The sequence below is a fragment of the Falco rusticolus genome, chromosome Z, assembly GCF_015220075.1.
Source record: "Falco rusticolus isolate bFalRus1 chromosome Z, bFalRus1.pri, whole genome shotgun sequence".
NCBI lineage: Eukaryota > Metazoa > Chordata > Aves > Falconiformes > Falconidae > Falco > Falco rusticolus.
In genome coordinates this window covers 6,785,007-6,802,879 of record NC_051210.1, presented here as the reverse complement: position 1 = coordinate 6,802,879, position 17,873 = coordinate 6,785,007, and the positions used below count along the sequence as shown (strand labels likewise).

The following is a 17,873-nucleotide window of genomic DNA, read 5'->3' as shown; positions in this document are numbered from 1 at the left end:
TTATGAAGTTTTCTTTGTATTGCATAAAGACATAAATGGACCTAAGTGACTTAGAGTAACTTTCTTGAGGGAAAAAACAAATAATTCTGTAGACTTTACTGAAGCTGACATTTTGCTCCTTTGTTGTACTCATCTGATAAATACAAAAATGATGAAAATGTGTTATGTGACTTGTGTGAAATGCCAACTGATTATAGTTTATTAAAAAAAGTATACTTCTATGTGTAATAAAACATCTTTTTTAGACGGTGTTATTCAATTTTGAAAGTTGGTTAGACCTACAAGTAAGCTAATCAAGGACTGGATTTGAAGTGCTTGCATCACACATTTACTCTCTAAATTCAAAAGAGAAAAAATTACGTGCTTTGCAACTCTGGTGTAAAAACTTGATTTTTACTGAAGTATTATTAGAACTATATGTTCTGTTATACCGTGATGGTAGATGGTGGTTCTTCAGTTACAACTGTGGGTTTTGTGACATGATTGGTGAAAAGCTGTGGCGCTTTTTTAAACCTTGGACTAATTCTGTCAAATTAGTATATTTTGAGGAAATTATACTTCATTTTTGGAAAAGCAGAACTCCCACTTTATATTTAACATTTGTTTGATCTTCATGAAGGTTTAGTGTCCAAGAAATATTCCACATAATGAAAACTTCCTCTGAGGCGGTTGTTTTCTTCATGCAATGTAGTGAGCTCCCATTGAGTTATAGAAGGACCCCTGTGTATTGCTCAGTTTTGGCCTCTATTGAGCTAGTTCCAAATTTAGTTGGAGAGTCCAAGGTCTTAGGTGAGAATACTGGATCAGATCTTGAACGAATCTCAAAACTATAAGAACACTTTAGCTAATTTTAACTTGAAAAATTGCACAGGAAGAAAGTGGCTGCGTAGGTGGTTGGAGCACAGACCAATTGCAGTCTGCTGCAATTCACATTCACTTCATGAAATCACTCATTTCGTTTCACTGAAATCACTTAGAGAAGGAGGAGCTGGAGACAATCTTGCGGACGCTTGAGTGAATGTCATGTGAAACTGAAGAGCTATAAAAGAGCAGGCCAAGGAATTCTCAAGAATGATGAAACTAGTCTTCAGTAGATTTTGAACGCTAGAAATTTCACAGGATTAATGCACCAGTACTAAGCTTTGGTAACATGGGTAACCTATAGGCTTGTCATCGGCAACAAGACTAAGCAAACATAGTGATACAAAACCTATTCAAGTAATGTTTCTAAGTAACTGAAAGATGAAAGTGTAGTTAATGTCAAACAAAGCAAGTTTAAAGAAAATGACTTTTCAAACTGTTTTCTTTCCTTTGAGCTACAACTTTGGATGGTAAAGGTAATAAACCAATGTACTTAGAATACGTAATGTGTTTCCTTGGTAATACATCATATCTTAATTTATGAAACAGCAATAATTCAGACTCAGCATTGAACTGAATGTTTGTGTGGTCTTCAAATTCATCTGTGAGGAGGTAGGAGAATATCAGTGGAACCCTGCTGAATAAGTTCTTGATGTTTTTTAATGAATAATCACAGAATATGTTAGAACGCTAGTGCAGGGTTGTGTGGGTGATGAGCAATGAGAGGAGAGACGATTGTGCACTATTTAATTGTTTAGTAGTTATATGTAAGCAAAAGATACTGCTGTATGCTTGCCTCTGGTTAAATGTAAACCCTTAAATGTAGCGTAAAGAATGCAGACTACTCTTACTTTAGTGTACTTGCCTTAGTGAATGCAGGCTGTACTAGGTTACACCATCCTAATCTGAAAGAGGAATGTATGTCATGGCTTGCTATAAAACACATGGCAGATTTCTCCACCTTGAATGTTTTTAAGAGAGGATGGTTGAGAGGAGGATTCAGATAACTCTAAATAAAGAGTATAAAGAGATACAGAGATATTTGGGTATCAAAGGGAAGGTTAGGGAGTGTTGTAATCACACAGCTGGTAAATGCGTGTGAGATGATGTTCATTTGGTAATCTGAGGTCTTCGGGAAAGCAAACAAGAATGTATCGGTGACTTGATATTGAAGCTAGGTAAGTTCATGTTAAAACCGTGATGCATACCAAAGATACCTTTCCCACATTGAGGGTAATTAGTATGTGAAACAAATCACTATGTCTTCGGTGGCCTGTCTGTCCCTGGACATTTTTTGATCAACATTAGAGAAGACAGGTAAATAAGTAAGAAGATGTACTGACAATGAGGTCCGGCTTTTGTATCTGGAATAACAAAGTCCTGTGTTTACTATTATATAGGTTGCCCTTCTGCCCTTAAGTCCTACAAATCTGAACAAACAATTTTTGTCAGTCCTATAGTGAAATAAAAAGACATAGCTTGCATTATATAATTTTTCTTTTCCTTTTTTAGACTTATTGTCTAGAATAGACTTGGATGAACTAATGAAAAAAGATGAACCACCACTTGAATTTCCTGATACTCTGGAAGGATTTGAGTATGTTTTTAATGAAAGTAAGTCGTATATGCTTTCTAAAGGCTATACTTAGAATAATGTTGAGAGGTTATCAGAACTTTTATTATATCTTACAAATCCCTATTAGAATTTCACACTTTGCTGTTAAGAATAAAATTTTAAGCCTTATTGTTAACAGACATGTAAATCTAGCTAAGTGATTTTTTTTATTTCATAAAATTGTCACAAAAATCCCTCATTTTTATACAATACTGTAGGTTTGTACTGTGCTTACTTTATGGCTCCGTGTTTTCTAATACAGAATTGTTGATACAAAAATTCTGAAAGAAATTTCTGTAACGTTAGCGTTAAAAAGCAAAATTAAAGTGGTCACTCGTTTAAGAAAAGTTTTATTTACTGATTCATTTTTATGGATACAAAAGAAGGTATCACTTCAGGTAATAATTTATCCAAGCTATTTCATTAATACCAATAGGAAAACACCTATTTATATTGATGGAAGGATGAGCAGTGTGATAGACTGTCTCTTACTCTTCTGGTGTGGGTCATAGCTTTGCATTATAGCTAAGTGTTTGATGACAAGTACTTCCAGCTAGCTGAATCTGTGTGTTAAATGAGTTAGTAGTATTTATGATTTCCAGTGCATACATTTTAAAATCCAGCTGAAAAATAAGCCTCTGAGCTGAAGTAATACCAGACTCCAGGAAATGGCTCTTTCAAGATTGTTTGAAACCTGTAGGACAAATGGGGATGTTTACATTCTACTTCTTTGCAGTGACTGTTCTGTGAACAGAAGAACTTTAGTTTCTAAATCTGCCTGTCTAACATCTTCCACTTTTAAAGAAAAAAAAAAAAAGAGCTTTCCTTTAAATGATAGTCATTTATGCAACACTTAGCTTTTTAATACCCTGATGGCTTTCACAGGAAGGTACTTAGAGACTAAAAGTGTCATGAAAGTGATGCTCTTTCTTTGATGGGAGGGGTTCAGCTCTGTCACTTTTCAGCTCCTTATTTTTAGATCTGCACAGTGTCTACTGTCTTCCTTACTGACTTCAGAGTTAATGGTTCATATGTGGTTGATAAAAAGGGCTGAAATTTCAATTTTGGGGAATGATGTTTTAGAATGATGTTATTGAATATTCCATCACTAACCTCACAGCCTGAGTGATTTCCATGGAATGCAGCAAAACCTATTAAGTATGCTACTGGTCAGCAAAGCAAAAAAGGTCTCCATTTTGCTTTTGTACATTTAATGCAGATGTTCAGTCGTGTACTCTTATGTCAAATCATGCTTCTTTTTATGATGGAATAGTAAGGAAGATTTTTATGAGATTCAAAGACTCTGAAGAAGGCAAGGGTTCCAGAAAGCCAGAGAAAAAATATACCAAATATTTGCTTCACTCTACTTGTGGAGGGAGCAGCTTTATGTACTATTGAATGGCATAGTTGAAGAATAACTAGCTGAGAAGGAACAGCTGAAGGTAGACTTATGATGAAAATATGAGAGGGAGGGTATTTGGACCGGAGGCAGGGATATGAAGTTGGGGAGAAATATTTCCCTGGTGTCTAGTACATGAGGTAAGACAGCTCTGGAAAAAAAAGTCAAATAAGCAGGTTAAGTATAACTATTAGTGATACCATATCTTAAATATATTTTATTCAATACATCAAGAATCAAATTGTAGAGATCCTGAAAAGGTGTGAACTAAGTTAGCAATTTCCTGCTGTTCAAGAGGAAACATTTTGCTGAGAAACCTTACTTCCATCATGCAGACATTTCAACTTTTTAAGGAGATACTTGTTCTTATCCCTGTTTTTAATGTTTCTCTGATTTACTGCAATTTTGTGATGCTCTAAGTTCATAACCTGTGTTTGTTTAATAAGCTGAAACTTTACGGGTAAGGTACCTATTTTCTGCAGTTTGCTTCCTGCTTGTTTCCGTTTTATTACTACTGTTATTTTAACTCAGTCCGTATCTTTATCTGTGGTTGGGTACGCTACTAGACTTTTGCTGTAAACAGGGCCAACTACAAAAAGTTACACTGGAATCTAAGAATAGCATGTGGTTTTGCTCTGATCAAGCATTCCACTTTATTCTACTGTTGTAATCTCATTGTACCCTGAATCTCAGAGCTCTTGATAGCAGCATGCCTGTGAGTTAAGATACTGACCTTAACTGCAGAAGTGGTTTCTGCTGATTAACTTAAAGTGTTATTAATCTTGAAAATAAATTTTTCCTTTCCTTCCAGCCTCCAGCCGATTTTGTACTCACATTTCTTCATAAATGCTGTTGGTTTTGAAGTAGGGGATTTGTAGCTACGATTTGATCGCTTAATTGACAACTGCAGATAAAATATTAACTGCTAACGTTTACATTTCACTGTTAATCCAAAGCAGTTGAGACATAAGTATTTCTTGCAGAGCAGTTTGGCATTTGATACCTGCATGTAATTTCACAGTCATCACTTGTCTTTTAGTTTTATCTAGTAATATATACTATTCAAGGGGAATGAATTTTGTTGTTAAGCTACAGTTGTTTTCCTTCAGAAATATAACCAAAAATGAGAAGAAATTCGTAATAGCCCAATTTTTAGATGCAAAGTTCACATTTAAGTTTCCAGTAATTAAATGTGTCTTTTAATGAAGACGTATATCAAAATGTAATTATTTTGTTTTTTTTACAGAAGGGCAGTTAAGACACATAAAAACTGGAGAGCCATTTGTTTTTAATTATCGTGAAGATTTGCATAGGTGGAACCAGAAGCGCTATGAAGCTCTTGGAGAGGTATATAAATTGTGTGCCTGTATGCATGCATATATGTATCAGTGTGTTGTGCTTTTTGTTGTGTTTCTCTGTAGGAGTGATACTTGTAGATATGTTAATAAAGGTTTAGTGAGGCTGCAGTCATTTAATAAAAGGTATTTCATGATTTGTTGTGTGTTAATGCTGTAGTAGTAGTTTCCATTATTTGCTGTATAGTTTAAGATGTGATTTAGACTACAATTTGACTTCAGTATATGTTCAAAATAGAATATCATCTAGATTATACAAATCAGCAAATACTCTACAGTGCAGTATTTTCTTTAACTTTCTTCTCCTCAGGGTTAAGCACTGGGTGTAAAACTGTAGCATTTTACTTTCTAGATGAAAATAAATGCATTGGCTGGTTTTCTTACGTTACCAGGAGATACCAGGAGTCACTAGATTGGTTAAGTAGAGATCTGATGATTGATTGAATATTTGTTGGTGTATTAAATATTTAGATGCTACTGGTACTTCCTAGGCTTTTTGTAGGCATGTTTTGAGTGTAGTAGGTGTAAAAGTGACTGACCACAGTTCCTTTTCTATGTGAATTTACTTCAGCTTCGGTGCCATGCTTTTTGTAATGCGTTAAGAGTCAAAGCACTGACTGGAGAAGAAAGGCAGCTGATGTCAGTGAATGCAGACCAGTGTGTACTGAGGTCTTCCTTGCACTGTCACAACCTCCCCTGCCCAACAGAAAGAACAGCCTCAGCACGCTGACTTCCAGGTAGTAATGCTGTTCACATCAGAGTGGCTGTTGGAGAAAGGGGATGCGCAGTTCTGTGCATAAAGTAGGGATTTTTTTTCTTACAGACTACATGATATTGCCTGGCGGTTTCTGTTGGAATCATCATGGCATGCCATTCAGAACTGCCTTTGCCCCATTGCTTGTCCACTTTCATTAGTATTATTGTTTTAGTAAGGATTAAACACTTTATTCCCCACTTACACCTGTCACAGTAATTCAGATACTTGGAGATATGTTTGTTTGCACATGGTTAGACATTTTGTCTTTTAAACTTTCTTTTTGTCATGTTTAACCCCAAGGGCAGTTCAGCCCCCCTGACAGCCTCCTGCTTGCTCCCCACCATGGGAGGGGGGAGAGAGTCAGAAGGGTAAAAGTGAGAAAATCCATAGGCTGAGGTACAGTTTAATAGGTAAAGCAAAAGCTATGCATTTAACAAAGCAAGACAAGGAATTAATTCACTGTTTCCCATCAGCAGGCAGATGTTTAGCCATCTCCAGGAAAGCTGGGCTTCTTCATGTGTAATGGTGACTTGGGAAGACAAATACCTTATTGGAAGATAACTCCAAATGTCCCCCTTTCCTTCGCATTTCCCTCAGCTTTTATTGCTCAGCATGACGTTACATGGCATGGAATACCCCTTTGGTCGGTTGGGGTCAGCTGTCTCAGTTGTGCCCCCCTCCCAGGTTCTTGTGCACTCCCAGTCAATACACTTCTGTACTGGAGTAAAAAGACTAAAATGTCTGAAATGACAGCCAGTCCTACACTACTGCGAAGTAAACAGTGTAAAGTATCTTGATTGAGTTTCTTGGATGGATAAATAAGTATATACTTAAATTTATCACCAAACAGTTTCATATAGTTTCTCATGCTGCCAAGAGTGCATTTGTTAAAGCTGAAGAAATATCTAATTACATGGCCTTTTCCAAGTATAGCAGGATAGGCTCTGGGAACTTCTGTAGGCACTGAGCATGCAGGCTCAAGAAAAGAGTGCACAGCAGAAGTCTCTGCCTGTCTTGATTAACAGGAATAGCATGCCATCTGTCCTTAACCTCCATGGGGTGGTGATCTGGTGCTCTGTGCTCACTGAGCCCCTCTGTTTCATTCAGGGATCAGCCTGGGCTCTGTGCTGGAGCTGCTCAGCTGTTCAGCACCGCTTTGTCCTGTTAGAGCTCTGTTGCCAGGAATTGAAGAACCCTGCTTTTTACCTCCTCCTCCTTGTTCCTGTAAGGACTGTGGCGGGGAAGGGGGTGATGGGGACTGCTACTTCTCACCTCAGCTATATGTTTTTCCAAAACAGGGGATGTGCTATCACCCAATCTGTTGCATTGTCTAAGTTACTTGATACAGGTTTCTTCTAGCAGGAAGCAGACTGGCACCTGTTGCACAGCCAGCGCGTGCAGACCTTTGTGTGTGCCTATATTGTTCCAGTATCCCCATTTTCCAAATAAATGAGTTGGACAGGAGACCCCTGTAAGGATTAGTGTGTGTCTGTATGGGTTCCTGTGCGACCGCACCTTCTTGTATGTGTTTGGCAACATTGTAAAATTTCTCGTTCTGTGCATATGAGTAGTGAGTGCCACGGCTTCCACCCATAGTAGTATGGATGACTGTGGAGTGGCTGGAAGACAACGGACATATTATGAGCAATCCAGACCAAGTAACTTTGTTGTAATAGCAGGCCGAGCAGGCCAAAGCTGTAAGAAGCTGCCGGTGTTGTGAAGGACATATGCAAGGCCAAGGGAGACAGAGAAACCGTGTATTCGCGGAGAGGTAAGAGAGGTGGACAGAAAGATGAGAAAAACCAGGATGCTTGCACAAGGAGGGAGCAGCATGTGGTCACCACACCGGGACCGATCATGGGGGAGGTGGAAGCGTGTGAACGAGTAGTTTTAACCTCTCACCTTTTACATAGCAAAGCCTGCGTAGCGTGTGTATTTTTAGCTGGGGGTGTAAATCGGTGTGGGTCTATTAATAGCACCTGTAGAGTATAAATTGCTGTGTATCCCTTAATAAAGTGGCACCAACTTGATCACATTGATCGTATAAGTTGTGTCTGAGCCTTCTGTGTCAACGAATGACTTTTTGTGATCTTCGGTTAACCCGGAGGTGGATGTTTTCATGAAGTGGGTGCCTTACATCTGTGATCTTTGTGCATTTTGCCTTATCATTCTCCAAGTCCAGGTTTGAGTGATCTCTGAAAGTGCGATTAATTTCTATTGGTAGGTAAAAAGGAAGGAAGGTTTGAGGTCAGGAATCTGACAGGGTGAATTGTTTTCAGTTGTTTGTTTTGTAGGTTTAGAGAAAAAAAGAAACACATCTGTGTTTGTCTGTTGTTTGTGAGGTGCTTGATACTACACAGTTCTTCCAACAAGCTACAAATTTATAAATGCTCCATTGTCTGGTTTTGGCACTATGGTTGTTCATATAGAACACAGGCGACGCTGACCAGCAAGACCATTGGCATTTGTTCACATAGATAAAGCCGCCTTTTCCGCCATAGATTGGTGGATCACTGATGCAAATGTTGAATAGTACAGAAACAGTATATTGCCCTCTGATTTTGTAGTCTGGGGTAGGATGCATTTAGCAAACTGTAATAGTGTAAGAAGAAGCAGCTCCTATAATTTGTAAGGTGGTGTAGTAAAATCTGGCCTTATGCCTTTGCTTTGAAACATCATTCTTTGGCTTTAGGAGTTCTCTGATATGTATTTGTTGCTGAACATATATGTAGGTGGACATACAGTGAGATGATAAAGTAGCTCGACTTGTATCATCAGACAAAAGTGTTTGATGTATTCAGTGTCTCCATTGTTAGCTCAGTCATTGTATGCTGGTTTTCTAATTTTTAAAGGATATAGCCGTCCTGCCCAAGGCATCTTTTTTTTTTTTTTCACTGTACATATATATTGTGGTCTGCTTTTACTGTGTTTTGCTAATTTTAAGGAGTGGGTGTACTTCCTGACCTTGTTACAGCATCATTCTCTCTTCCTTGGAGCATTAATAAATTTCCATTTGGTAATCCATGATTTTTTGCTGTTAAAAGTCATGAATACGCTATCTGTGATGTTCTGCCATTACTCTGGCTGTATGGAAATTGATTCTTCACAAATTACAATGGTTCGTCAACGTCTCCACTTCTTACATCTCTTTATTCTTCATTCATTGATCTGTTATTTTCAGGCATACAATTTGTTCTGCAGCCTCTTGATATGTGCTCCTAATAGACAATTTAGTGAACTGTTCATAATTTTGTGATTCTGGTTCAGTCATTGCTATTGCGGCATTGAATTTCGTGGAGAGCCTCTCCATTTGCTTTTTAAAAATTAAAATGGCAACAGAAGTGCACAGAACATGGTGTTGCAGCTGCTTCTAACTGCCGATTATTCCATGTGGCAAGTTTGAAGTACGATTGAGAACAATTTTGTGACAACAGTTCAGTTGTTGCAGACATACCATTCCCATTCAAGGTTGATTGTTGGTTTTTGGGGTTTTTTTTCCCCTGGCCAGGAGTTAGAGATTTGGATTCTAGGTTAAACTCCAGACTAGACTCACATGATGTATATGTCTCCTTGCATTTTAAGTACATGTCTATGTTCATTGTTTGTACCGTGCTTTCAATTGATACTGTAGCTACTGAAATTGCCAACAGTCAGCTTCAGCCTCTGCTTCATCATGACTCTGAAATTAGCTGTAACTGTAAAAGTAAAATCTGCTGTTGGGACTTTACCTTGCATTTTGCCAGTCATGCCGTTTGTGTTGATAACAAGATTTCATATGAAAAAATTATGTTGACATTCTCCTTCCATAGTCGTACAGTAAGCAGAGTATCCCTAGCATCAGTAGGCAGTTACTGTCTGTCCCTCTGCATGTCTCTTACAGTTCTAGCACTGGGTAATTATAATTTGGTGATTTCTTGGAGGCCATTTAATTTGCAGAGGTTTTTGTGAGTGCCATCACTGTTGAAGAGACTTACCTGTACTGACAGCTCGCCTACTCATGTCTTTAAGTCAGTCAAACAGAATTTGTAAATATGTGGATTATAATGTGGACTGTGATGTAAATGCCTCTGCTGTGGTCCTGTTCAAGCACTAGTGTATGCCATCTCTTGTAATTGCAGGCTGTCTGACCTACAGAAGCGTATAAGCAGGTGGCAGAAGAATTGTGGTTATTTTTTACAGTTACCACACCGTAGCACAAGAAAACACCTTATATTCATGTTGAACAGATACGGAAAGTAATGAAATAGAACACCTAAGTCAGAAATATCTTGCATGTTTTGTGTATGACAAGATACAGTTAATTTTACATAATCAGAGAAGTCTCGTCCCACTAAATAAACGGCTTTAATGGATGCGCACAATGTTAGGTCCAACTCATCATAAAGTAGATTAGCCATCAAGGTTAATGTTTGTGTGGGGGGAAAAAAAATGAGTATGTAGAATTTTGACAATGACAACCCATAATTAAGATTGCTAAGTAGTAAAATGAGATACTTTTTTTTTTTTTTTTTTTTCCCAGATCTCCTTTAAGTTAAAGAACAGCTTGGTCTCAACATAATTTAAAAAATAAGCGTTCACCTGCTACTAATTTCCTCCTTGGTTGCAAAGAGCATTATTTGTTTGGATGACTGAGAGAAAGAAGCTATTTACATAGCACAAATGAAAGCATAGAGCAGCAGAAGAGGACATGTAAGTTAATGAAGAAGGAAGCATTAAGTAGTCTGCATTTGAAAGGATAGCTTCTTACATGAATAACCCAAAATCTGATGATAGGCTGCACGTGCACCTGATAGTACTTAAGGTCCAATCTTGCAGCCGAAGCTCATGTGAATAAACTCAATAGGTCTGATCTTGTGAATAAGGGCTGCAGGATCAAGTTCCAAATAAAATTTGCAGATGATTAGTAGAAATCCTTACACTCTAGTTTCAGTTTCTTTGCACAGACAGTTTATCATTAAACATTCCAGATTTTCTCTGGCTAGTGAGACTTTAATATATTAAAGTATGTGCTGCACACCATGTATTAAGCAAAATTACCTTTGTGTACCTTGACTTACTATTATGTATTTGCTGTTAGTTATTTAATGGTTGGAAAAATTTGTCTTGCTAACAGGACAAAATAAATAGAGATGTCATCTACTGACAGGTTCACGGACATTTTCTTTCCTGGGATGCTTGCTTGGCTAGGGCCATGGAAGAGGTTGTTCTGTTCAAAGAGATTAGATGCCAAATAGTTAACAGGTGTCTGTTAAGTGTGTGTGTGTGTGTGAATTGAAGATTTTCAGTGTCTTGTATTACAGTCAAGGGTAAACTTTCATGGGGATAGTAAAAATCCTCACTGAAAACTTAACAAACTCTTCCTAACTTTATGTGCTGTTTCAAAGATAGAGTGAAAGCGCCTAACTAAAATATTTCCACCACACTTAAAGTGGTTAAATCCCATTTTAGGTGGTCTTTGGAAGCAATTTGATAGCGCTATTTCTGTGCAAGTCATGCCCCATCTACTAATGAATGTTGCAGAAGGTTATTTTGCTTTAGCAAAACTTTACCATGGAATAAATGTTGGAAAAATATTTAGAGTCATACTGTTTGGACAAAAATAGACAGTTGAGCAGAAGAAAGAGATTGAGCAGGATCTTTGCAGTGAAGTGTGATCTCATTTCTTATTAGACAGAGAAGAATCCACGTGGAATACTTTTGAATATACCAGTTGCAGGAAGAGCCTAAATGACACCAATCACTTTTTGGACACCAAAGTCTATTATAAATACGGTTCTTTAGGAGTCTATGGCTTATTGATTACAGGTTATTTTTATGCTAACTTGATTTTTTTCAGTTTCTGATAAGCAAGTGTGAAACAAAGATGTCAGAAAACTTCACGCCAACTGGATAAAGCACCTAATATTGGGGCAGAATACTGAGTTTCTCTGTAATGGTAGTTCCTAAGCCATAAGTAATACATTTATTAAGGTTCCAGTCCTTTTACTTCATTCATGTTTAACCAATGCCTAAGATAGAGAAAATGCTGGTAGGGGCAGCACAAAAAAAAATAATCTAAATCATGTATGTGCATTGTCTTTAGAATTTTAGAAAGATTTCGGCTTTCAACAATCTATTTATCTTCAGCATTTCATTTAGGTGAGTGAAGTAGATGGACAGACAGCAAGGATTGAAGACTACTTAATAGTACCTAAGGAAATTTAAATTTAAATATGGATCTTTTTTGCATGCAGTATATTCATTTGCATATGCTAAATCTGCATTCAAAATCTGCTGTTTGTGAAGACTTTTTACTGGAATGATTATGTCAGATGTGCTTCAGTGAACTCTTCTAGTTTGTAGGCAGCAATTGGCAGTAGGTTGGTTTATCACAGTAACATGACAGTACTCGAAAGGTTCAGAGATAGTTTCGTAATTATTGTTAGCATGATTCTTGAAAGAAATGATGAGCATCTCATAAACCCAGATGGGAATTTGTTACATTGTTGATAAATGTGTTGATAAATGTGTTTTACATTTTTAAATTGATAAACAGTGAAAAGCAGAGAAGATACAATAAGGCAGATGGTTGTTTATAAAGCACTTGCAAGTTGCTGCAATTCAAAGAATGGTACTAATTGTTAAAAAGAAGACAAAAATTGGAGTAGGGGGAGTGTTTCAATGAGTTAATCATGAGCTTTTTAAAAATAAAACCTTCAGCAGCTTTAGTTCAATTAGAACCATTCTTGCCATCCTGAGTTTATATGCAGAAGTTCAGACTCTCAGTTCTTAATAAACTTTTGTACCAACCATTTTCATGTAGCTGAAATCAAAAATACAATTAACCCACCTTTTATCTAAACATATCCATTCCTTTATTTGTCTTTTTTTCTTGTTAGGAAAAAACCAAGATTTATTGCACAGCAGAACAAAATTGGATTATCATTGGTCTTATTAATCATTCCCACCTAAAAACAATGAACAGTGAACTCCAAAATCAGCAGAGAGTTTGCAGCAAGGGAGTAAGATGGGGTATAGTTGGCTTATTTTTTTGTTAAAGGAGTGGTGAAAAAACCTGGGTTTTGCCAACTAGATGACTAGAAAAGTATATATTTAAGTAGTGCTTTGGCAGAATACAGATCAGCCTATGTGATGAAACCATTTGGTTCATACTTGTCTTGTGAATGTTCCATTCTTGTTTCAATTAGTGATATTAAAAGTTTCTATGAAAGGCAAAGTGTTTTTCCACTGTTTCAGCAGGAGTTTTTTGAAAACCAGAGATATGTAGATTACTGCCTTCATCAAGCAGCCCTTTTAAAATATGTTTATTTTACCTCAGTTGCAGAACTCTAGAAGAGTTACTTCTCTTTCACAGGATTTTCAGCCTTTCCAAGATGAAGAACTTAACACTTTCTGTGTTTTCAACGAGAGACCTATATAATCCATTTTTCTGGGAATATTTTTATTAAAATTCAGCAGACTAGTGGTATTTTTTAATAAAGCTGTATCAGCTGTGTCAGTCCTTAATAGGAATAATTTGAAAGGAAAAAAATTCAATTATAAATCAATAGAGCGTTGTATTTCTGTATGTGCAAACAACCTAAAATTACTTTAAGATGCTCCAGCTGCTCAATTCATTAACTCAATCACAACTGAATTTTGGTATCTGTTATCTTCTGTTCATCGCTGGAGCAGAAATACCCAGTTAGCATGCCTGAAGCTGTTAGATACAGTTAGGACTATAAAGGAAGATCAGTTCAGTAGGTCGGTTACTTAGGGTTTTGAAAGGCTTGATACATAGCTGTTTATCTTAACTCATGCACTTTCCTGTCCATAATGATCCAGGAAAGCATCGTGCTCCTCTAGAAATAGTGTCCATTTCCACATTTGCCTGTTGTGTGTTTTGGGTAATTGCACATCTTAACTCTTTCCTGTATATATGCCAAATCCTTGAGTTCCTCTGAGTATATTGTTGGTAATAAGATAAGAAAGATCTTTGAGGAGAAAAACCAAGAATTTGCCTCTATTCACAGATTTAACTGCAAGTGGGGTGTGTGTGCATATGTTTTTGCCTTATTTCCAGCAGAGTAAATTATATAGATGTTACGGTAACTTTCTCTTAGTTCCGTGCAGATCTGACACCACATAACACATTCTGGAAAAATTACATTAAAATATTCATTCTTCTAGAAATCAAAAATTAAGCCTCTGTCCTCATTTCCACTATATATGGCTCTGTTAAGTGTATTTTTTAACCTGAAACTTGACATGTGTCTGTCCCAGTCAGAATGCATGTGAGAATTTCACATAAAAGTATAAATAAGTGTGTAAAATATATCTGAAAGTAATTTTGTTAGGTTCTATAACCTGAACTTGGTTTTAAGACATAATTAATTTTTGTGCATTAGTCATGTGTCTTTTTCATATGCTGATAAAAGGATTTTGGTGCAATAGACCTTAAAGCTGATGTTTAAGCAAGATGGGAAAATACTAAATGTAAGAAAAGGGGATGTTTGTCCACTGTAAGCTGCCGTTCTAGGTGAGGTACGTTTTTGGATATTGTAAGTACTTTTGACTCTGTGAAGTTGGTTATACAAAAAATATAAACTTAAAACGGAGACTAAGTATTTTATTTTCATGTAATATTGATAAAACAAGCATAAGAAAGGGAGTGTTGCTATAGTTGGTTTTGCCATCTCAGGTAACGACATAAATGAAAGAAGGAATTTACTCGTAGTTTATTAAGATTATAAGAAGGCAGAAGGTTCAAGCAAAAGAAATGATTTAGGACAGGTAACCAGAAGAAATTTTTAAATGAAAGTAGTTGCAAAGTATAAGCATTCTTACTGCCTGATCATCTGGAGTTTGATACTCAGTTTCTTCTATGCCAATAAATGTATCAAGATTGATTGTTGCAGCTGATCTCAAATCTTGTAAAAATATATATATATATATTTGTGTTTTCTTACCATTTTGTCGTGGGTTTCCATGGCAAGGGGGACCCTCCTGGGGCCGACGAGGCCTGGGGGGCTGCGCCCTGCGGGGGACCCCGGGCTGGGGCTGGGCAGGGTGTGAGGAGGACGGAGCGGCAGGGACAGCTGAGGGACTGACCCCAGCCCCATTCCCTGTCCCCTGCGCTGCCGGCGGGGAGCGGGGAGAGAAACTGGGGGTGAAGCTGTGCCCAGGCGGAAGGGAGCGGTGGGGGGAAGGTGTTTTTCTGATTTGAATGGTAATAAATTAAACTAATTTTCCCCAAGCCAAGTCTGTTTTGCCTGTGATGGCAATTGGTGAGCCATCTCCCTGTCCTTATCTCGACCCTTGAGCCTTCCCTTGTATGTTCTCTCCCCTGCCTAGTTGAGGAGGGGAGTGACAGGGCAGCTTTGGTGGGCACCTGGCATTCAGCCAGGGCCAAACCACCCTACCTTTTTATTGAAACAACTTTTTAATCCTGCTTTACTTGATACTGTGGCAGTGCAAATTGAATTTTTGAAGTGAACATTTCTGGTACTGCTGACTTACAGAGGCTTTTAGCTTCTAAGTTTTAAAACAAATATTGTGTGTACTAGTTAAAAACCTGTATGAAACTGCAGGTAGCAGTGGAGGTGGAGATTAATGCTAAAATAGCTGTCAGCAAAATAGAAATGATGAAACTCTAGGGTAGAAATTGCTTTTGTTGAGGCAGAATGAAGTGTCAAAGATGTCAGGACACAATGCTGATAGTTGCACAAGTTCTTTGTGGTTTTTCTTCACCTTAAAACTTCATAGATCTTTAATTGAGGGAAAGATTTGTCATTTTTTTTGCAAAGAGGGTATGCTTTTCACAGAGGTCAAAGTGTTGACTGGAAAACAGTGTACCCAGCATACCCAGCACTCAAGAGATACTAGCTGAGCTCCTTCAGTGTGTACACCCATATATGTGTGTGTACAAATGTTGCTATGTCTCTGAAAGCAACTACCCTGAAAGTCAGCATGTGTAAAAGATGTGAATGGCCAGAATATCGTTTAAATAAGTGACCAAGATATATTGGAACTCATGAATCCTTTTCCAGTATTACAGTGGTTTGTCGTTATGTTTGATAAGTCGAGGATTACAGCTGCCTGTGTAGTGAATGCACCTTTTGGGGGTTTCTGCCAGCCAAATGACTGATAACTGTCATACACATTCCTGAAATATTGATACAGTAAATATCACATGTGCTATCTACCCGAGTCAAGAGCAGGAGGAGGGAAGCAAGTCTCTCTGTCATACATATAAAGTGTATGGGGCAAGATCAGTCACTGTAATCCATACACGCTTTGTACTTGTGAAGCTCATGCAATATTATGGTAATGGCCAAGGACCATATTTTTTCTGTTCTGGGTATCCATGTGGGCGTAACACTGTCTCCAGCAAAGGGCTACAAGAATTTACCTTGTGGCTAAACCTATTAATGTGAAAAGGGGTGATGTCTTTTTTTTCCATTTAACTCTTGATGTCTCAATGGGAGAGGTCTTTGCGAGGGATGAAGAAACCTGTGTGGCTCATCTTTAGAGGAGAGGCACACATACCCAGGCAGTCAAAAATTATGCATCTAGAGTTCAGCACAATTGTGTTGAAGTCTTGTATGCCTTTATACCTGCAGGTGGGTGTTCAGCCATCTCCAGAAAAGCAGGGCTCCATCATACACACGGTGACTTGGGGAAGGCAAGCGTCTTACTGGAAGATGACTCTGAACATCCCCCCTTCCTTTGCCTTCCCCCAGTTTTATATGCTGAGCATGATGTCATATGGTATGGGATATTCCCTCGGTCAGTTGGGGTCGGCTGTCCTGGCTGTGTCCCCTTGTCCTGCTTTCAGCTGGGATAGAGTTAATTTTCCTCTTAGTAGCTGGTGCAGGGCTGTGCTTTGGATTTGGTGTGAGACTAAGGCTGATAACAGATGTTTTTAGCTGTTGCTAGGTAATGTCTATACAAAGTCAGAAACTTTTCAGTTTCTGGGGCCATGCCAGTGAGAGGGCTGTAGGGGCACACAAAATTGGGAGGGGACTGTCAAAATGTCCCTGGGCACAGCATAGTAGATGATAAGTAGTACAGCAAGCGGTGAAAGCAAGAAGCAGCCACTAAATGAGCACTGAACTGTGATGTACAGTAAGGCAAGCAGCCCCATGGCAAGCACAGAAACCTGCCTCTTAATAGCTAAACAGCAATAACAGCTGTACGTTTGATCTAGCACATTCCAATCAAATCTGTTACCTCAAAACACTTCGAACCCCATATTGGGTGCCAAAAAGGACTGTCATGGTTTAACCCCAGCCAGCAGCCAAGCACCACACAGCAGCTTGCTGACTCAAGGAGGTGCTCCAGTCCCCTCAGCAGGGCAGAGCAGAGCAGGAGGATCACCTCCCTCTGCCTGCCAGCCACGCTCCTCCTCATGCCCTCAAAGATCCCACTGGCCTTCTTGGCCACATGGACACTCTGCTGGCCCATGGGCGTCTTGCTGCCCACCAGCACTCCCAGGTCCCTCTGCACAGAGCTTCCCCCCAGCTCATCAGCCCCAGCCTGTGCTGGTGTGTGGGGCTGTTCCTCCCCAGCTGTGGGGCCTCACACTTGACCTGATTGAACTTCATGAGGTTCCTCCACACCCAACCGTCCAGCCTGCCCCGGTCTGGCTGAAGGGCAGCACAGCCTTCTCCTGTCTTAATGGTGCTACTGATTTTTGTCTTAGAATCACGGGATAATTTTTGTTGCATCTCTGGGCATTCGGCAGTCAACCGACTTCCAGTCAACTCAAAGCATAGGCAGCTTCAAAATTACATCAGGCTGATGAGTTTAAAAATGGCAGACTGTAGTTGACCCTAACTGTGATTGGTTTCTACAGGGTTCTGTCTGCATACTCTGGTGGTGGAACCTCCTGGGAGACAGGAGACC

At 38.6% G+C, this 17,873-nt stretch overlaps 1 protein-coding gene across 4 annotated transcripts in view; it reads left to right on the top strand.

The window, feature by feature from the left end:
* FAM172A (family with sequence similarity 172 member A) overlaps positions 1–17,873 on the top strand; it is a 266,793-nt gene that overhangs the window by 21,486 nt on the left and 227,434 nt on the right. For all 4 annotated transcript variants that reach the window (XM_037373139.1, XM_037373142.1, XM_037373140.1 and 1 more), the window contains 2 exons: positions 2,374–2,475; positions 5,122–5,222. In XM_037373139.1, coding sequence (XP_037229036.1) covers positions 2,374–2,475; positions 5,122–5,222 — 203 coding nt within the window. The remainder of the gene's footprint in view (positions 1–2,373; positions 2,476–5,121; positions 5,223–17,873) is intronic.